Source organism: Coffea arabica, chromosome 5c, assembly GCF_036785885.1.
Source record: "Coffea arabica cultivar ET-39 chromosome 5c, Coffea Arabica ET-39 HiFi, whole genome shotgun sequence".
Classification (NCBI taxonomy): Eukaryota; Viridiplantae; Streptophyta; class Magnoliopsida; order Gentianales; family Rubiaceae; genus Coffea; species Coffea arabica.
In genome coordinates this window covers 1394333-1416983 of record NC_092319.1, presented here as the reverse complement: position 1 = coordinate 1416983, position 22651 = coordinate 1394333, and the positions used below count along the sequence as shown (strand labels likewise).

General features: G+C 35.6%; 1 protein-coding gene across 1 annotated transcript; it reads right to left on the bottom strand.

Moving 5' to 3' along the window:
• Positions 1-21304: 21304 nt before the first annotated feature.
• LOC113690653 (uncharacterized) lies at positions 21305-22651 on the bottom strand. Its single transcript, XM_027208649.1, has one exon. It carries the CDS (start codon positions 22649-22651, stop codon positions 21305-21307), a length of 1347 nt encoding a protein of 448 aa, XP_027064450.1.

Sequence of the window (22651 nt, the reverse complement as noted above, 5' to 3'; positions counted from 1 at the left end):
TCTCCCTCCTTCCCAGAATTTTCGGAGGGGCTTGGCCGAGGTGATTCTGTCTCATTACAACCAGGATGTGAGACCGACTGGAATTGAGTGGTGTCAGCTCGGCATCCGAGGTGGACGACCTCCCCTTCACGATTCGATCAAAGATACTCCGGCGATCGCGAAATTGATTCGACGAGCCACTGGGCCTTGTTCGATTCGGCCGGTCTCTTTTTTCCTCTGGGACTCTTGCCCAGTACGGGATGCTTGGGCTTCCCGCTTCATACGGTTTAGGTCCTCACTTCAGATTCCTTGGTCTACCCATTCCCAGAGTTTCCGAAGTAAACAAGGGTAATTTCAATGTATCTCGGTATGGAAGATCCTTGCGATCAACCCGTTGGTGAAGGCAGCTATGGTTACCTACTCATTTTGATCAGGTATCTGCACATTTTTCTCATTGAACCTCTGCACATACGAGCGCAGTGACTCGCCGGGAGCCTACTGTAGGTTAAAGAGATAGGCTGAAGTTTTCGTGACTGGGCGAGACGATATAAAACGGTGGATAAAGTTGTCCACCAACTCGTCCAGTGAGGAAATGCTCCTTGGTTCTAAACCCCAGAACCATTTTCAGACTGTCCCTTATAGAAAGATGGGAAAGGCTCGACAAATCACGGCGTTAGAGATGCAGTAGAGATGGAATGCCGAGATGAATGTGCGGAGGTGATCCTCGGGATCATATCCGCCATCGTAGGGCTGTAGTATTGGGAGCTTGAAATTAGGGGGAACCATTTCCCCATTGATGTCATCGGTAAATGATGGAGCCCTCATGTAGTCAACTGCTAGCCTCCTAGGGTGCTGAGGGGCGTCCTCAACTCACTTTCCCAGTAAACCTCAGGAAATAGAGGCAATTTTGGAGGTCGCCTTGGAAGAGGTGCATCTGGAGGTACTCCGAGAGAGGTGCCCCTCATCAGAGTCCTCACCTGAATGTACCTCAGGTGACTTTGTCGACCTCCTTTTGGAGGATTCGGCTTTTTCTTTCCCCTGCCTCTTGAAGTACCTTCCTAGTTCTTCGAAAATGTTGAGATTGTCCGCTACGAACTCGGCTATCTTAGCGATGGCGTCTTTGTTGGTAGGCTGGGTTCTCGGAGACCCTTGTTCCTCTAAGATATGACCTTACTGAGCTCCCGAGGCTTGCCCAGCCCCGGTTGAGGGAACTCTCCCGCTTCTGGAACGTGTGGATCTCATTTAGCAGTAATCTTGTTCCCACAGACGGCGTCAATTGAAGAGGTGATTTTTGGCAAGTAACAGAATCGAGCTAAATCAGTCCTCTCTCAAGTGAGGTAAGGTGAATTCACTTGTCCGAAGTGGATGGCGAAACTTCTCCCTTGGGATCCCTCCGACGATCAAGTTAGTATATTCAGAGACCAAGAGAAATAATAGTATGTATTAATGAACAGTATGCTTACTTTTTGAGAGCACATAGGAAGTATTTAAAGGGTAAGAGTGGAAGACATGACGGGGGGCCTCATGCTAGTGGGACCCACGTCCTGGCAATTACGGCTGTGTCCCTAATCAGGAGGTCTGACTCTGACACTGTAGCCGCCTGGACATGATGACGGGGTCTTGTACAGTAGCCATTAAGAGCATCAGGTGCTTTTCAGATAAAGCACTGGTTCTGGGTGATGTCAGGCCTCTTTGACATCACCAGCGTGCAGCCGAGGTGGGAGTCTAGAAGTCATCCATGCGATAGGCCAAAGATCTGGCCGAACCCAAGGGTCATGTCCAGGCCATGGCCGCCTCATGTGACTGATGAAGTGAGATCACCTCGGTACCACGGGGTGGCTGAGGTGAGCATCCTCAGGTACCAATATTTTCATGTCCAAATCTACTATAAACAACTATAATAATAATTTTATTACTATGATATGATACTTTTGATGGTATTTTATTATGGATTTAAATTTATAAGATAGAAAAGAAAATTATGAAATAATTCATTTAGAATTTATGATTTTTTGGAGTAGTGGAATTATCATAATTTAGTAGTACTTTTGGGCCATTTCTTTTTTATTTATTGTTAATTTTAATACCAAAAAATAGAGAACAAAGATCAACAAAAACATTGGATAACATATAAAATTAACTTGTCAAAAAAAATTACTAGTTCGGCATTTGGTTATAATATATACTAGAGGCAATAGCGGTAGTTCTATAAATTTATTGGCAAAAAATTTTAAAAAGGAATAAGAAGAAAAAATAATGAAAAAATAGTTTTAAAACTCATTCTAAGTATAAGTGTCGCACCCAATTTTTTTGAAAAATAAAAATTACGAGTTATAAAAATGAATTTTTGATTAATTTTGAGTGAAAATGAGTTTTTTATTTTTAAAAAATAAATAAAGAAAAAATGCCTAAAATGAAACATAAAAAATGCGACGATTTTAACCCAAAATAAAAGTCTAAAAAGGGTTTTTAGGAAAAAATAGGAGTGCCACTTGGTATTAAGTTAAGGTGTACCAATTCACCTAAAAAAAATGAAACCCTTTTTAGACGATTTCAAATCTTTCAAAACAAAAGAAAACAATTTGGGAGTCACGATTGAAGAAAGGAAAGGCAAGAATAAATTCCAAAACCCCGTTCAACCTAACCAAGTCTAGTTGCGTGATTTAGTCGAAAATTTTCTTAATTTAACCTATAAAACTTATCACATTTGGATGTTACTATATGAATACAAACCTAGACCTAATAGATATCGAGAGGGTCGAAATATCTCTTCAAAGTTTAATTGGTGCAAATCACATTAATTGTGATGCCCAAAATGATTCTTAGAAGAGATCACGAATATGCAAAGAGTGAGACTCGAAAAAAAGAAAAAATTATAATATATAAATATACATGATCTAAAAAGAGGAATGCAACATAACAGGTACGGGGGACTAAAATTCGTGAATTCAATTTTCCTTTTTATAGAGGAGATACGAGCGTGCTAACGCTAATAAACCATATTCGTCTATTTCCCATATTTGAATGGTGACTCTCCTAATTTTAGTTAAGCAAATGAAATATCCTATGTTTAATTTTCTGAATGAAATGCAAGTCTAAATGTCATGTTGTGCACACATAGGGGTAAGAGATATACATATAGAGGAAATATCATGCAAAATGGTAAAGATTCTAAAAAGTAGAAAATATGCATGAAATGTAGTGATTGTCACGCAAACATGTGATTCTAGCACGTGGACGGTCTAAAGGATCTAGCATTAGACTAACTCATTTCTACAAATCTTCATTAGTATTGGACTAGTAAGAAATCGGGGAGAATGGTCACGACTAGCGTTAGACTAGTGTGGTGACATGATGCATTTATTATAACATAAGAAATCATATAAACATAATTAAAACAAGTAAACACGTAAGCACATAGAACACATAGCACATAAGCATAATATCTATATGCAAATCTCCTAAGAAAGCGAGTAAAACACGTAAACACATAGGCATGCAAGCACACAAGCAAATAAATACACATGAGGATCTAACTATTACATTTGACGTCCAAACTACAATCTAAGGGGGAATTCTAAAAAATAATACCCTAACTATTACATTTATCTAACTAAATACATTTTAGCAAAAATTAAAACCTATCTATTACATAGGTTAGTTAAATACATGTCTTGAGTACCTATCTATTACAATTTGGCATTTTAATGCCTCTCAAATTATCAAAAATTAAATATAATAAATGAAACTTAAAATGAATAATAATAATAATAAATAAAAGAAAAACACTCAAAACATGCAATTGCACATAAAACACGTTGGAGCACACAAAAGGATTTAAAATAATAAAAGAAGTTACCTCCCTTGAAGTTGTGGTTAAATGAGGTAAAATTTACCCTAATTATGCTCCAAAATAAACAAAATGATCAAGGCACCAACTTAATTATAAAGAAATAGAAATAACCATGAAATCTATCAATTAAGGCAGTTGAATGAAGTATAATTAACAATTAAAGAAGAAAAGTAACTTGTATTTAAGAAATCAACACTATTAGGGACCTCATTGCAAAAAATTAAGAAAGTTTTGGGGGTTAAATTATAATTATTACAAAGTTTAGATGTCAAAATAAAATTAAATTAAAGTTTAGGAACCTGTTTAAAATTAAATTAGGGACCTAATTAAAAGAATTCAAAATTTTTAGGGTGAAGTGAAAATGCTCAAAAGTACAGGAACCAATCTGCAATATTCGATTGCTAGATTCTTAGCCAATCAGGCCATTGGGCCATTTTCAGCTTTTCTTCGGGCCAAAGGCCACTTGGCTCGACCGAAAGCCGTAAGAAAACGAATAGGCCAAGACTACTCTTTTTACCAAACAAACCCAATCAAAAACAGGTGGCCTTTATCTCCTCAAGCCCATACCAAAACCCATAAAATAAACCAAAATCCATTATCAGAACCCAAACCAACTAAACCTAATAAAAAACATATACTATATTACTAAAACCCAACACGATAAAAATCAACTAAAAATTATTAAAGACTAATTATACTCTAATCAGAGAAATAATTTGCTCGAAAATGCATTTAAAATATGAAAAAAAGGGTTAGAACTCAATAGGGGCAGAAATGGTTCAATTGCAGAAGTGTTTGGGCCATAATAAAATTATTCGGGAGCTGGGGTAAACTGCAAATTTCAGAAATTTTCATGGATCATGCTCGATGGCTTCTGCGGCTTCCTGGGTTAATTTCCAACAAGAACATGTCTATTGTTTGTCAAACTCCAGGCCCAATTACACAAAATCTATGCATCCAAGCACATAAACCCAAATCATGTAAAGGGAAGGAAACAGCAGAAAAAAACAAAAAGAAACAGGCACATCAGATTTTGACAACTTGGGGGCTACCTAAATATGCTGGTAAACAAAAATCAACGCGAGAAACTTCGAGGGAAATGCCCCAAAATGCTAGAACCGAGTGAACAGGCTTCCACTGCGGAGAGTTAAAGTGTTGGCGAGCAGGCGACTTGGAGCTGAGATTTGGGGGTGCTGAAGATGTTTGTTTGAGAAATTTTCTCAACAAAAGTGACGCTACTACAAACGTAGATAGTGCAGATGGCAAAAGAATGCCCAGAAATTCGGGATCAAATTTTGATCACAAAATAGCCTTCTTCCCAACCCTGGCTCAACTTTTTCCAGATTTTTCTGCCATTTCTTTTTTCTTTTCTCCCTCCATTTTCTCTCTCTTTTTCTTTCTTCAGCCACCGCCCCCTTGTTTCTCTCTCGTTGTCCTTCTTTTGGTTACCTTTTGGGCCTTTTTATATGGGCAAAATCCTCCAAAACCTATGATCAAGGGTGGAGGTTTTGCCACAATTTCTTGCCAAAAATTTTTTGGCCATCAGATGTCCCTCCATTCTAGAGGATTCTGAGGTTTTGGAATAGTATTAGCTGGCATTGTACTGAAGGATTGAAGGGGAGGGAAAAACACAACGAAAATGAGGGGAAAAAAATGGAAGAAATGGTGCCTGCAATTCTGGTGCTATTCATTGCTGGTTTTTGTACCAGCTGAGGGAGAAGAAGACGCGCGCGTGCATAGAGGATTTTTTTTTTTTTTTTTAACAAAAAACTGATTTTCATTTCTTTTCTGTTTTTTCTTTTCTTTTCTTTTTCCGCTTTTTCTACAATGATTTTTTTTTTCTCAAGAAACAAAAAATTAAAAAAAATAAAATTTAACTAAAGTAAATAAAAATGAAGGAAAAATAAAATAAAATAGTGAAATTTGGGTGTTTACAATAAGCATACTAAACAAGGAAATTTCATTAAAATATTTAAGAGTAAAATTGTTATTTTAAGTGATAACGGAGGCACGTGTAATTTTTCAAATATCAGGAAAGCTCAGTGAAATTATCAGAAACTTCAAGGGAGGTTTCTGAAATTATCCCTTATATAAATGTAAGCTAACCCTTTTCATGAGTTGAGAATTGTGACACAGGAGCCTTTAGCTTTGTCCGTTGGTCATCAGCTGGATTCTGAGCAACTATGAATTGAGTTGGACATAGAAATGGAGAAACAATTTAATGATGATCAATCATGGTTATGAAGCTACGAATCCACAATAAATATAGTACATGATAAACATACTTCTGTTTGATTTAGAGTCATGTTCATTAATCCTGAGAGATTTGTGGGAATAAGTTTGTCTGCAGGCTTTGCCACTACACAATGGAATTGCAGAATCTGCTTGTTGATTCACATTTTTATCCTCATGTGCATCTTGATAGCAGATACTGTGCTCGGATTCTTTATCATTTTGCCCATTAGTGGTATCTGGAACAAAAGGAAGGAATACTTAGTAGCTCTGTACATAAATAATGTATAGAATTAATAATAAACTGATGTCAAAATGAACATTAGCTGAACTTAATACATTTGTGTTCAACGGGAAGGTTGATCAGTGCTGCCTCAGGATACTGATTTATTATCTTGTATTTCTTGTTCATGAAGAAGATGATGTCCCGCATTTCCTTTTTCATATGCTTCTCTCTAGTTTAGGCCGTGTCTTTCCTCCTTTTCGGTCCATGGTTAGCAATATCGGCCGATACTGATACCGATACGCATTGGGCAAGTCGTAATTGGAACAAAGTACGGATCCTCAAATTGCGGATATTACTATATTCACGGTAACTCGCTCTGACTCGGCTGATATTGGCAGAGTTAAATCCGTGATGCATGGTATCGGCCAATATATCCGAATCGACTTAGAGTCGATTAGGATATTTTTTAAAATTGTGTTTTTTTTAGCATTTTCAAAATTTTGAAAACTTTCATGTGCTATAATATGCGTATCACCCGATATGCCGCAATGAATATGAAACACTCGAAATCACGACGCGACCGTAACCCGCAACAGCGAACCATGCTTCGGTCATTAATTCACCATAATATTAACTATGTGAGGATCCGAATTTTATTTTACTTACTTTTATTTTATTTTATTGGCTTATTTAATTATTTAATTATCTGTTTTCTCCAACTAATTTATTTCATTCATTTTAAATTCATTTGCAAGGAACAATGTCTCATTTTATATTTTAAAATGTTTGCTAGTGAATTTAATTTTTCTGCGACTCGTTTAGTGAGAAATAGTGAATACATGTTTTTCAAGGTAAAATTCTGTGAGAGTGCAATAATCTTGGAGAATTAAGGATGATCAATGTTAGACTAAAAAAAGTTAATTGACAGATTAAAAGTGAGTAAGTTAAATTAAGCTCAATTAGGAGCACTAATTGCTTACCATTTAATTGTTGACTTTTGGGTACCAATGCACCTTTATGTAGGGATGGCAACGGGGCGGGGTTGGGGCGGGGGACCCCTCCCCCGTCCCCCGCCCCGTTGCCTATTAGTTCCCCCCGTCCCCCGCCCCGTCCCCCGCCTCCTGCTCCCCCCGCCCCGCCCCGCCCCGCCCCGCTTCCCCCGCGGGTGCCCCCGCGGGGTTAATAAAATTTTATTATATAATTTTATTATAATTAAATTTTAATAAATAATCAAGTACTAAAATATCAACACATCACCAAATTATTATTTATTGTAATTTTACAATTGAAACTCATAAAAACAATCAAACAAAAGTTATTTTAATACAATCCAATATGATGAAATAAATATAACTAAAATAGTCAAGTTTTCACTTTTAGTACAAATGCAATCACTAATTCATTATTGTGTTTGTGCTTTTTTTTTTAGAAAAAAGTGTTATTCTATTAAGTGTAATTAGAAATTTAGTATAAATATATTAGTAAATTTAATATAACTAATTAATAAATTCTATTAGTAGACATGTAGAATTATTCATATAATTGATTATATCAATTATATTACATAAACTAATATACATTATATAGTATATCTAACTAATAATATCATTATCATAAGTTTATAACTAATTAACTTATATGTTATATATAATTATATATATTTTTATATTTTTTTTTTGTTTTGCGGGGGGCGGGGCGGGGGATGGGGCGGGGGTATACTCCCCCGCCCCGTTTCTAAGCGGGGGGAAAAAATTCCCCCCCGGCCCCGCCCCACCCCCCGCCCCAACCCCCGCCCCGAGAGCCCCCCGCGGGGCGGGCACCCGCGGGCACCCGCCCCCATTGCCATCCCTACCTTTATGTCATTCTTCTTTTCACTCCATCAAATCACCAACTACCACCCAAAACCCTTTCTTCCTCCTCTCCACCTTGGCCGACTCCCCCTCCCTCATTTCTCGCCAAAAATTTCAGCTCCTTGTCTTCTATTTTTGCTCCAAGAAAGCACTCTAAACTTGCTTCTTTTCTTGGTTTATCATACAAGCTTGAAGGGTGGTTTAGGGAGAGGTGGGAGCATCACAGTTGGTATCAAAGCGCTAGGTTTGAAATATCTGGAATAGGGTTAGGAGTTTTTAGTCGTGAACTTTTGGTCATAGAAATTCGTGATAAATCTTAAACTAAATTTTTAAATGGCACCAGTGATCATAAGGTCCAAACCTTTAGTTTTGTGGGTTAATTGTAGGTCATGGAAGGAAATAGTGGAGATGAATCACCTCTGTAGTACCTTCCAGCGATTCATTATCGAGAGAGGTCTTGGGGCCCTCTTTGGCAGTGGACCCCAGTTCGTCGAACTAGGCCTTCATGTGATTGTTGGAGGACTTACTCGTACCCCAACAATGTGATGCTAGCGGTAATCGATGATCAGAGGCGGTTTTTCGAAGAAATTAGGATAGTTCGAGAGGATAATCGAGAACTGAGGACGACTGTGGATGTCCAAACTGTTAGAATTCATGAATTGGAGACAGATGTACTTGAGGAGCGAAAAAAGGCTGAGACTCTTCATGAGCAGCTTCAGGAGACTAAGCACCGACTTGCCAGGGCAGTATATGAAATTAGAAACCGGACTGAGAGAATGACAGCTGAGGGTGTTACCTTGGTCAAACAAGTGGTGGATGACAAGATACTCGACGAGGGACATGAGGTAAAAACTCCTAGTGCTGAAAATGAAAATGATCTTATTGAAGTAGCAGAGACTTCTGCCTCCGCCAATCACTAAGCCAGTGATTTAGTCTACTTTAGCAGTTTTTGTCTAAGATAGTTGGGATGGTGCTTGTTCAAAAGCCGTTGTATTTTGTTTAACTATGCTACCTATTTTTTGAAGCACTTGAACGTTACTTATGAGGTGCTTCACTTTATTGCTCTATGACTTCTAATTTATGCTATGGGTTGTGTATATTTGTAATTATTTCGGTGTCTTCCCTATTTATTTTTTGTTTTGCATGATTAAAATGTCATTTTTAAACTTCGCTTATATATATTTATTTTACGTTATGCTTTTAGAAAATATTAAAATTTTGAACGGCCGAAGAAGTGGAAGGAGCCGAGAGCGAGGGATTAGGCAACCCTAATTTCAAGGGGATGATTAGGAATCGGCAACTAGACCGAACCAAGGGCAAGGAAATAAAGGGGATAACCAAATAGCTGCTGCTATTAACCGGATGACTGATATTTTAGCACGGTTAGCTGAGCGCTAAGGCTCTGAACCAATCAACCAACCTAGGAACCAAACGAGGAGTGAGGATAGAGTTCTAGAGTGATTCTTGAAGTTTGCTCCACCTAAGTTTCACGGAGAGTTTGATCCCGAATCAGTAGAAAATTGGTTTGAGAGAATAAAATAAGGTTAGTGAAAGTAAGCGGTTAGGGATTCTTCTTGAGCAACTTTATAAGTGGGTATTGGAGAGTGAGTTAGGGTGTGGAACTTTTATATTAAGAAATATGATTCCGTATTTTGTTATGTGCATAAGTGATGATAGTAATCCTTGTGGAAACCCAAGAACTCGTCCATATTAAGCAGAAAATAGTTAAGATTTATATTCAGGGATAACCTGTTAGAAAAAGAACGGAAGAGTAAAATGACTAGAGTTTCCCACTGTGAACGTCCATTTTGATCCTTTGATTTGCCTGTCATGCTAGCTTTTGATTTATGCCAATCGGTAAGATGACAAATTTGGGAGATATGCATAAGGAAATAAACATTCTTCGAAAGGAGGTAGAATTTCAAAAGAAATTGGCTAACTACTGGGAAGGACAATGGAAACAAGAATATGCAGAGAAAATTGAGTTGCTACACAAGAACGTGGAACTGAAAAAGAAATACAAAGGAAATTCTCAAGCTGGTCAGGCCGTGATTTCTCATGTGGCTTATGGATACTGTGACAAGTCTAACCACACTGAAATCGAGTGTTAGAGAAAGCAAGGAAAATTTCTGATCTGCGGTAGTACCGAACATCAAATTTCAAGTTGCCCTAGTGCTTCTAAAAAAGGAGGAACTACTCAGCAGCTTGCTAGGTCCGCTGCAAAGCAGTCGAGTGCTAGAAGGAGTGATTAATGCTAATGACTGTGAGAGGGACCCAAGTAGTGGGAGCTCTACGAGTGGGGTTGGATCTAACTCTACTTAGGAGATAGGGATTGTGGTTATACCCTAGTCTAGACTAGCACTTTTAGAGGTGGTAATCTTTTGTATAGAGGATAAAGTTCTTTTGATGTTTTGTACATTAGCGACTTAGTACATTTTCCTATGATTTTATTTGTCTCCCCTTTCTTTTGAAATGAATTGATGAATTTATCCTCACTTGGTGTAACTATTATGATCTTTTATAACATATAAAAATTTACTTTGTTTTAATTGATTTTACGACTTATATGTATATTTAATTTATTTTCTCACACCTTTTGACCTGTAACAAGATCATGAACGACACTTGAAGATAGTTTTACAAACCCTGAGAGAGCGCCAACTTTTTGCTAAGTTCAATAAACGTGAGTTTTGGTTGAAAGAAGCAACCTTTCTAGGTCATATAATCTTTAAAGAAGGAATTACTGTGGACTCAGTTAAGATAAAAGCTGTTTCTAAGTGAAAACGACCAGAAAATCCAACCGAAATTTGGAGTTTATTAGGGTTAGTTGGATATTACCGTCGGTCTATCAAGAACTTTTCTAAAACTGCAAAACCCTTAACAGAGTTGATTAAGAAGCATGACAAGTTCATATGGGATTCTAAATACGAGAAAGGGTTTCAAGAGTTGAAAAAGTGTTTGACTAAGGCACCTGTATTACCATTGCCGAGTGGAGGAGATGGTTTTGTGGTTTATACAGATACTTCAAAGAATGGTTTAGGATGTGTATTAATGCAAAATGGAAATGTGATTGCGTATGCCTTCCGTAAGTTGAAACCTCTTGAGCAGAATTATCCAAACTATGACTTGGAGTTAGCGACAGTAGTGTTTGTTTTGAAAAATTGGAGACATTATTTATATAGAGTGACTTTCGAGGTTTTCACTGATCACAAGAGTTTTAAGTACTTATTTTCTTAGAAAGAGTTGAATTTGTGGCAACGTAGATGGGTGAAATTTTTGGAGGATTGTGACTGTACGCTTAACTACCACCCCGAAAAAGCTAATGTGGTGGCAGATGCCCTAAACTCTAAGGTGCAAGTGGCTAGTTTAATGGTGAGAGAATGACACATGCTAGAAGAAATTAGTGTTTGGAATCCACGTCTTGAGCCACAAAAGGGTAATTTTTGAAAATATTACTGTGAGATCCATCTTGTTAGAGAGAATCAAATAAGCTAAAAAAAGGAGACCCTATAAGGTTATCCAGCGCGTAGGAAATGTGGCTTACAAGTTGAAATTGCCTTTGATTTTATCCAGGATTCATGATGTCTTCCATGTTTCCATGTTTAAAAAATATCATCTTGACCCGTCCCATGTGTTTACGACCAGAAGAAGTAGAAATTGATGAGAATTAATCATATGAGGAAAGACCGGTAAAGCTTTTAGATTGAAAAGCAAAGGAATTATGACGCAAGCAAATTTCCCTAGTAAAGGTTTTATGGAGAAATCATGGAATGGAGGAAGTGACTTGGAAAGTAGAAGAGAAAATTCGAAAGAAGTACCCAGAATTGTTCCTAAATCAAGGTATGAATTTCGAGAACGAAATTCTTTTAAGGGAAGAAGAATATGAGGAGTCGAATTTTATTTTATTTTACTGGCTTATTTAATTATTTAATTATCCGTTTTCTCCAATTAATTTATTTCATCCATTTTAAATTCATTTGCAAGGAACAATGTCTCATTTTATATTTTAAAACGTTTGCTAGTGAATTTAATTTTTCTGTGGCTCGTTTAGTGAGAAATAGTGAATACACGTTTTTCGAGATAAAATTCTGTACTAGAGTGCAATAATCTTGGAGAATTAAGAATGATCAATAGTAGACTAAAAAAAGTCAATTGACGGATTAAAAGTGAGTGAGTTAAATTAAGCTCAATTAGGAGCACTAATTGCTCACTATTCAATTGTTGACTTTTGGGTACCAAAGCACCTTTATGTCATTCTTCCTTTCACTCCATCAAATCACCAACTACCACCCAAAACCCTTTCTTTCTCCTCTCCTCCTTGGCCGACTCCCCCTCCCCCATTTCTGACCAAAAATTTCAGCTCCTTGTCTTCCATTTTTGCTCCAAGAAAACACTCCAAACTTACTTCTTTTCTTGGTTTATCATACAAGCTTGAAGGGTGGCTTGAAGGAGGAAGGAACCTTGGTGGTTTAAGAGCTTATACACTTGTGGCTGATCTTCATTCTTGGAAGCAAGATAACCCTCCAAGTTCTCATCTTTTTCCTCTCAACTTATAGTAATTAGATAGTTAATCTAGATAGTCTTTGGATTGTTGCTGGATTCACAAGAACTTTGACACTAGGTAGAGGATTTGAGGTGGCTTTATAGGTAGAGGCTTTGAGGATTTTGTATGTTTACTTGCTTGTTTGGTGTTTGTTTTGAGAAGATATGGCTTAGTTTTAGTTAGGAAGTTGAAAAGAAAATTAGAAGAATGGAGGATGCTTGCTGTCCGAATTTTGGTTGGTCAAATCCCTCATGTTAATTTCAAATTTTGATGTTATTTTGGTGCTATAATGTTTGCTATATGATGGTGTTTATGTGTGTTAAATATTTCCCAAAAAACTTTTCAATTGGTTGAGTAAAAGTTAGTTGAAGTGAGGAAGAAATCTGGAAAATTGCTAACCAGGATACCAGTCCAGTGCACACGTTTCAGTCCATAACTTTTTTTTCAGGAGTCAAAATCGCATGTCGTTTGTGTCATATGAAACTAGACTCCGAGGGCTTTCCAACGGGTATAAAATTCACCTTCCAATTCGTTTTCTGTGAGCCGTAATGAACCGGCAAAGATAACTGATTTTCCTTACTGTTTTCATAGAGAAACAAGTGTAGCTGCAATTTGTAGCTCATTTTCCCCTATCTTGCCAAATAAATTTTAAGACAGTTTCTTCTAGTGAACTCTAGCATTTTGAATGTAGTTTTCAATGCCACAAATCACGCTAGATTTTGAGTTGTGTAGTTTTAGTTATGACCAGATTTTGAAACTCTGTCAAATACTTCAAAACTGGAAATTTCGTGAAACAGATTCCAAAAATCAGCTTTCTTGAAATTATTGTATCTTGGTGTAGAAAGGTCCGAATTGAGTTTTGTTATTGCATTTGAAACTAGATTTGAATTTCTATTAGTCATGTAAATTTCAAGGGCTGATTCTATTTCTATGAATTTTGCCGAATTTCTAAAGTTTACTGAAATTGTAAGCCTGTTTTGCTCTGTCCTGTCTGGAACGGTGAATTTGAGCTAAAATTTGAATGATTTTGAATTGGATTTTGAGAAAAGTGTCTTTTAGAAAGTTTTATTGCATTGAGTCTAGTTTCTAACGGTATAAATTTTTCAATTTTTGGACTTACGAAACTCTAGATATGATTTTTTCAAGTAGTGTCGCACCAAGCTGAAAATTTTCTGGTTTCGAACAAAGTACTCTTTTAAGAACTTTCAAACTTTCTTTGAGATTGTTGGTCCGTTTTAAGTTTAAGTTCATGGTTGGATATAAGGTTTCTTTGAACATTAGACCTTCATTTTGAATCTTGATTTTCAAAGGATTAAACTTCTCTTAATGTACATGTTTCTTGGTTGCTTAACGTTTTTGGACAATTGCACCTCACCTTATACTTGAGAAATGGATTTCAAACCCTAGTCTTATGCCCTTGATTGCCATGAGTTTGAGCTCTAAAAATGGAGCATTTTAACTAAAGTAATTCTTGGAGAATTTCACTAGTTTATACTCGAAAATTTGGAATCTTTAGCTTTAACATTTACTATGGAAATAGGGCTGCAAACGAGCCGAGTCGAGTCGAGCTTTGAACTAATCGAGCCGAGTCTTGACTAAATTTTACCAAACTCGAGCTCGAGCTCGACGAGTTGGCAAATTTCGAGCTCGAGCTCGACTCGAATCAAGTCGAGCCGAGCTCGAGCTCGAAAAAAATAAAAAATAATTATTTTATATTTTAAAAAAATAAATAAAATAATATTTTTTTAATAAATAATAAAATATTAAGGATATATACGTAATTTTACTATGAAAATAAAAAATAAAAAATATATATATAATATACGTAATTTTATTATTAAATAAAAATAAAATATATATATATATATATACCCAAGCTCACGAGCCGGCTAGCGAGCTAACGAGTTTAATATTCTGAGCTCGAGCTCGATTAATATCGAGCTCGACTTGAGCGGCTCGATTCGTTTGCAGCCCTATATGGAAATGAGTGGAGTTTTGATGAATTCTAACTCCCTTAATTTAGAAAATGTGAACGTTCCTTATCTTATTAAAACTTGGGCGTAGGACTAGAAGTTTTGAGAGATGAAAATCATTTTTTCTTTTTTCGATTTTCATGCCAAAAGTATATATAATACTTTTTTTTTTGGAATTGAGATTTTTTGTCATGATTTGAATCGAAAACAACCTTTGAGTTCTCTTTGAGCATTATTTCAATGATTTAGCGAGAAAGGTTCCTTTAACTTGACTCGGCTAGTGACCTTGAGAGTGGGTAACAAGAAAATATTTTTTTTTATAACCTTAGTCAAGTACTTAGATAATCATGATTGTGCATGTCTCAGGTGGTCACGAAGACACCGAATAGCTCATCTGACTTCTCACTTTGCTCTTGTTTTGCCTTGACTTTTGGTGAGTGTCATGTTCAATGTTACTATGATTGAATTGCTATTTGTACAAGTGTTATATGATACATGAACTTGTCGAGGCAAGAGTGTACTTTACCGCGCTCATCCTCTCTCTTTCCTGATTACATGATACTTGTTAAATGAATATATATGACTTGCACTTGTACATGAACATGTTTAACTCGTGAGCACTGAGCGGAAGCATGTACTACACCCTATTTCGGTGGGAGATGCCTCTCATACCGACTCAGTGCAATGATCGATTTTAAGTCGATTGGAGCGTTGTCTCATCGACCACTTATACTTGTGGGGACGTTCCAACCCATTGGCTAACCTTGAAACTCAAGTCGGCAAGGGTTTGGTCGAGAAGCTTGATGAACCTTGGAAAATATTATAGTTTGATCTTTTGAGATCTCGCTTGGCATACTCGAATAGTCTCGCCACTTCATACGTGTTTGGTTCCGGATCTGAAAGGGTGTTATGTTGGATAGAGGAAGTAAGTGGAGCACTAAGGTCATGTTACCTTGAGTTGACGGAGAGTCAACCCCAGATGGTTTGAAGCTCTCGAGACGTGGAAATAGCTCCTGAAAGCTCCTGTATCCTTCCTTGTGTGTTTATTTCCTACATGTGCATTTAAATGAAAGTTCATGTTAAAGATACTTTCAAACATGCTATTCGATTAATTGGTCCTACGTGCTTGTTTTCTTGACCTCAGTGAGCGTTAGCTCATCCCTTTAAATTTGTTTTTTCTTAACAGGCTTTGGAGGTGGAAGTTGGAGATTCTAGACTAGCGACTTTGGTTGAGGTTAGTATACTTTTGTATGTTATTAGAGACCGTTAAAGTGTAATTTTTGTTATACTTGGGTTTTGTGGTTTGTAATCATAAATGGTATACTTGGGAGTTTCGAGTTTGTATATTCAAAGTATTTCTTAATTAAATCGATGATAGACTTGCGATCCTTTATTAAACTTGAATGAGTGCGTGAGTCCTGACGAAAGTTGGGCAGGCGTTCCGCTGATACCCTAAAATTCGTCCCAGGGAGAGGTGGGGCGTCACAAACTAAACAAAAGTTAAACAAAGCTACAGATGTTAAAAGATCAGAAGGAACAAGAAGTAAATTTAGTAAGGCTTGAAACTAAGACAACCACAAATATAATCTAAAAAATAGGTGCACCCTAATAGATGAAGAAATATTACATAAAGGCTGAACAACAGATCCATCCAAATCATAGATGCACAATTATTGAAACCACAAGGTAGAGATTTAAGGCAAAAAGATTGGCCAGCAAAGATTACCAGCTCTGCGATCGTAAATTGAAGGACGGATGAAAGCTCCGAAACAGCAAAGAAACCAGAGGAACAGCAGCGGAGAAGGAATGCTATGGTCAATGCGTAAGATAAATAAATGTTAGTTGCCTATTTTAGCCCCATCTAAACTTGTATGGTCCAAGTAAAACGCATCTTGAGGGTTGATTAGTAAAAGAGGTGCTATAGTTACTATTTACTGATTTGACTCACCAATCTAATTAAGGGAATTGAACTCAAACAGGTTGAGAAACAAAAAGGGTTGGGCTAACATCCTTAACAGACTTGAATGGGCCATAAATCTTCTAGGATTATGCAATAATTAATTATCAACAGCCTCAAGAGAACCCCACTAAACACAATACACTAGGGATTAACGAGCATTTCAGAAATTTAACCTAATATTTTGTACACATTCAGGGCAATCAAGTACATTTTATGTACATTTGGGAAAAGAGGAAAACAATACCTTTAGATTGTACAGGGTTATCACATAAAGAATCCTACAAAAAATTGAATGTCACATAAGTTCTCTAATTAAGAAGGCAAATGATATTTGGACTTCAAAAGTCTTTGACTTTTTTTTTTTTTTTTTTTTTTTTTATAAATTCTAGCCTGGAAGGGATGGATTTCAGGAAGTGGGGAAGGAGTACAGGGATTAGAACTCACGACTTGGAGTAGATTAGAATCCACAACCTTTAATTCATGACTTGTCAATCGCTAAGCATTGAATGGCAAGATTTAAGTAAGAAGTGAGGAGGGGACTGGGAGATTTGAACCCGGAACTTCCAATTTTCCAATCACTGTTTTATGTTCCTTGAATTTCAAAAAATGCCCCCTATCATCTATTACTGCTGGAATTTCTTGTACTGCTTGTTCATGTTCCAAGCTCATTCTCGTTGCTCTTCCGAATCAAAACCATCTTTCCTCCATTAACTCAACATAGTCTTCTACCTCAATTCATCTCTTATTCTTTGTGATTCTATTGTGTTACTCAAAACCTAAACCAACCATTATTCTAAAATTTTAATTTAGCCTTTGATGCATCTAATTATCACCAAAAAAAAAAAAAAAAAAAAAACCTCCAGTTACAGTGTAAAGTGTCACTCCAAAAAATCATCACCAAACTTGAAAGGAACTCAAATTTTAAAAGAAAAGAAAAAAGAAACGCAGCATTGCCTCCAAATACTTGTGCCAAAAAAAAAAATCATTAAATTAGTATGGAAGGAGTACCAAATACAATTTCAGGACAGTGTAGCCGACTGTTTAGCGACGTATGGACAATTCGTTCACCAGTGCAAGCCCAATGAATCCTTACCTGCCCGGGAAAATTGAGCATATACTCATCTATGCATTTGTGATTTGTCACGTCAATATAATCTTCAATAATTGATTGAGATTTAGGAAAATGTTTCAGCTATCTATATAATTATGGTAAAAGAAACAGTTTTTACATGGGATATAATAAGTTATCAAACTTTGAGATTTGGTTATCTGCTGGACCTTTCCACCTAAAATAAGATAACACTTAGAAACAAGGGAGAGCCTTCTCATCTAAAATAGTAAATTAATATAATAATTTAGCAACTTTTATGTCTCAAAAGGTAAATTAGAATAAATATGGAACTTACTTTTTAAAGGAATAAATTGCTATTTTATATCCCAAATTTACTTTTAAGAGAAAGTTTAGTTTATGTAATAGTAAGTTTGTATGGATAAATAGTAATTCTTACTGATAACATAGTAAATTTGATTAATGATCAAAACTTACTAATTTATGGCAAAAATGTGCTATCTTACATAAAAGAAACTTATCTCAAACTAGTATTAGGAAATTTATTTGAAATAATGATAATTTTTTTTTATTAATGATAAGTTTTTTATTACTTAAAAACCTATCCAGTTAGTAAGTACTTGTAATATACCTATATAATAAATGATTGTATGTATGATTCAAAAATCTTTTGTATTTATATATTTTAAATGAATATGAAAAATATTTTGACTTTTCAAATAATCTTGTAAAATATGTAATAAAATTTTGTCATATATAATTTTTAATTATTTTTTAATTCTGTGGAAACAATACAAATGGTGTAAAACTGATCAAAACACAAATCCGTAGCTAAGACTTTCTAACTAATTATGCAAAAAAAAAAAAAAATGAAGAAACCTTCTTGATGTACCTTTTTTTCTTTTGTTGAAAAACATTCTTGATGTACCTACAAAGTGCATTCTTGACAGATAAAAAGGAAAAGGAATCAATCTTATAATTAAGCATGAAAAAATAGGATTTACGTGAAGATTATGATACGATTTCACATGGATTGATAAAATTTAAAAAAAAAAATCGTGCAAAAAAACAATGAACAAACATTTTTCATGTACTATTTTATTCTTTCATTGGAAAGCATTCTTCATGTACCTGCAAATTACATCCTTGACCAATAGAAAGGGAAAGCGATAAAGCTTATAATTAAACATAAAAAATTTTGACTCTTGTGATAAGATGGTTTTGTATTTAAAATTTGATTATGATAGATTGATAAAAAGGATGAGATCGAGAGTAAGGGTGAGAGAGGAATTAGTTAACAAAAGTTCATCCACAATGGGAAAAAATAAAGATGCTAGGCTATCAGGGGAGAGATATGAGAGAGATAACGTGTGATTAATATGAGAACAAATAAAATAAACTGCTTGTTTACTTAGTGCCTGTTTGATAACATAAAAAAGTGTTGAAACTGAATTCATTCAGACATTCAGATGTTGTGGGTGTTTGATAAATAAAAATTCACCTGCTGAATTTATTAAGTGGTGCTGAATTTGTATGTATTTTTTTCAGCACAAGAATCGTAACTGAATGCTTAATTTGATAAGAATCAAGAGATTTACTTCAACTACTTTATCTTATCTACCAAATATATCCCTATTTGTTAATTACATTCAAAATCCTTATCTAATTAAACAACCTAATATTCCCTATTCAAAATCCTTATCTAATTAGACAAAACAACTTGATATTCTCTATTCAAATTTTTTTTTTTAACAATAGTATTTTTTTTGCAGTAATTTTCATCCACAAATATTTTTATTTTGATATATATTTTTTTGTGCAGATAAATATTATTTATATGATGCAACTTATCCACACACACGTGGCTTTATGACACCATATCGAAATATTAGATATTGGTTGTCTGATTTTCGAAATGCTTCTCGTCCAAGATCAAAAAAAGAACGCTTTAACCAAGCACATGCAAGATTGAGAAATGTAATTGAACGTGCTTTTGGAGTATTAAAAGCTTGTTTTCCCATTCTCAAAATGATGAAACCATACCCTTTTCTCACACAAAGAAACATTGTCATTGTATGCATTGCTCTTCACAATCATTGTCATTTTCATACCTAACAATTTTAAGTTAATTAAATCATAAGTTCTATTTTCTTTTTGGATTAAAAGATAGAAGGGCAAAATTGTACAATTTAGCTTATTAAGCATTAAGTTATGAATATTTATCAAACACTATAAATAGGTTCAGCATTAAGATTCAGACATTCATATATCTCTTTTTAGTGCTTAAAATTCAGCAAATTAATTATTTCAGTATTCAGCATTCAGATTCAGTGTTATCAAACAGAGCCTTAGCCAAGTAGGATTCAGAATAGAAAAACGGATAAAATATGAGAATATGACTTTATATATATATATATATATATATATATATATATATATATGATTTCTGTAATTTAATACTTATGAATATAATAAGATGGTGAAGTCCTCAAACATTTATTCAAACTACCGATCAAGACCAGACCTTACTATTTTGGGCTAAAAATCGGCCGCTTAATTTCAATTTTAAAAGTTAAGAAGTTCCTTTGCATAGATATCGATTGCATCAGGTGCCACCCAATTCGGGCCGCTAATACGTTGGCAATTCGGGGCCTACGTATCAATTTACTTGTCCATACCCTCGAGACCACCCTAACTGGTAGGTACCTTTTCTTTTCTTTTTTTTCTTTTTTTTTTTTTTTTTTTTCCCAATGATAGAAGTCCTGTAATCTAAGCTATTCTAACCTATGGGAAAGGGGAGGTAAGGGAGCCACCTAAAGTGGCAATTTGGTGGAAGGTAAGGGTTGAACTCCTGACCTTCCACCCTATCAAGAGAGGCGGTGGCCACTGAGTTAGAGTTTTGTGATTAACTGGTAGGTACCTTAGCGAGGTAATCTTGTTATTTTTTTATTGGCTCTCAAATTCTTCATATTTTAATTTTTTTTCTTGTAATGTTTGGAGTCCACACATGAAAAGAAACAAGAATAACACACGTATATGTATAATGTATATAATATTCGAAAATATATGTGTCTCATAATTACCTACTATCGTCTAAGAAAGATAAACTTAAATTAAACAATGGAGCATAGAAAAGAAATAAACATTGAAAACAAAAAACAAAAGAAAAAAAAAACTGCGGCTAAATAAGTGAGGAGGTTATTTCAAGGCTATCCGTATATCTCATACCGAATCACTTTTACTTCCTGATCACCTAATAGAATTTGATTGTAAAAAGAAGTTTCACTATGTTTGTCATGGACACAGTAATTGGTACATCAGAGGTGCGTTCTTCCCAAATCTTCCCAATCCTCTCGTCCTAGGAAAAGGTCATCTGAAGAATGCCAATCTATATTAGCACCACCATGGTGCTGTGTGGACAATGTTTTTGGAAGAAAAACAAATTGCACAATGAGTAACAACTAAACTAAATCAAAGTAGAGGATAAAAGGACTGTTTCATGCTAGACTACAATCTCAAAACATCACGAACATACATGAAAATGAAAGAATAAATCGCATTGTTTGTTCGATTGAAAAACTGCCTGTCTAGGTCAAATTGTAACTTCAAATCTGTCAGCTCACCACCATTGATGCACAAGGCTACCAGCCTGCCTGAGTTTTGAGAACAAATTAAAGCATTGATCATATGTGGAGTTGTACCTCTTAGTCCTCTTACCCGAACAACATTTCACCCAACGATCATAATGACATTCCAAGAACAACTCATCAATCAAACATATTGCTCCACTCTTCACCAATCTTGGGATCAAATCCATTTCAGTTCCTTCAACATCCATTTTAAGGACTACAAAATCTTGCTTGGAAAATGACCTTATCAACCAACCTGCGAAATCAAAGGCTTGTACAACGTTTTGCTCCTCCTTGTAGTCCTGCAAAACTTGTGGCTGTCCTGATTGAATCCTGCCTGTATATTCCCTTTTTTTATTTCTTGTTCCAAAGACTAATGTCTCGTTCCTTATCCATGCTGCATATGGCAGAAGCGTGACATCCTTCTTCCTTTCGTACTCTTCATGAAAAGATTTGTCTGCTTCAATCGCGAAGATTTCAAAGTTTTTGTTTTGCTTTGGATACAGCTTCTTAAACCAATTTCCAATCGTTGAATCGTAAGTTCGAGCTCCCAAGTCAATGTAAATGTACCTCCTCTTGTAAATTAAATCAACCATGGTAGGGAGATACCTGAATAACCTGATGCTCTCGCGGTTCTTTCCCTGTTCGGTCCAGTCTTCCGTTGGTTCTTTTTCTTCCAATGGCTCAAGATCGCCAATTAAATCCCGCTTGTACTCTGGAACTGTGTTATTATCACATCTTTGGGCAATATCATCCGAAATTGAATCTTCCAAACTTTTTCTTAGTACTACTTCACGAAGAGAAGAGGTCGAATTCAAGCCTTTAATGTCTCTAAATGTTGTTAATCTACAGCAGGTGAATAAACTAACAAAAGAGTTAAAACTATACTCATCTTTAACTGCTATGTGAACAACTAAGTACCCTCCATGTCTAAGAATCCTACAAACTTCAGAAGCAATTTCAAAAGGCTGGTCAACTAACACAAAATCCTGACTAGTTCTTGGACCAAAAAATGCGAAATCAAAAGTATTGTTTCCAAATCGATCAAAACTTTGACCTGAAATCATGATAACATCAGAAATACCAGCATTTTTCAATGCATTGACTTCTTGATCCAATTTTGTGCCTCGGATGCATAATGATCTTGAGGTTGTAGAAAGGTATCCTTCTTGAGCCAGATGTTGAAACACTCCATAATAGTAATAGTAATAGTAATGGACTGCTGCTTCTGATCTGTCACGGGGCAAACCTTTTGTGGGAGGTGAAATGCCGTATTTATCCAAGATGTTAAGAACATCGTCATTTTTCAATCTGGGGAAGCTGGTACTTTCCTTCAT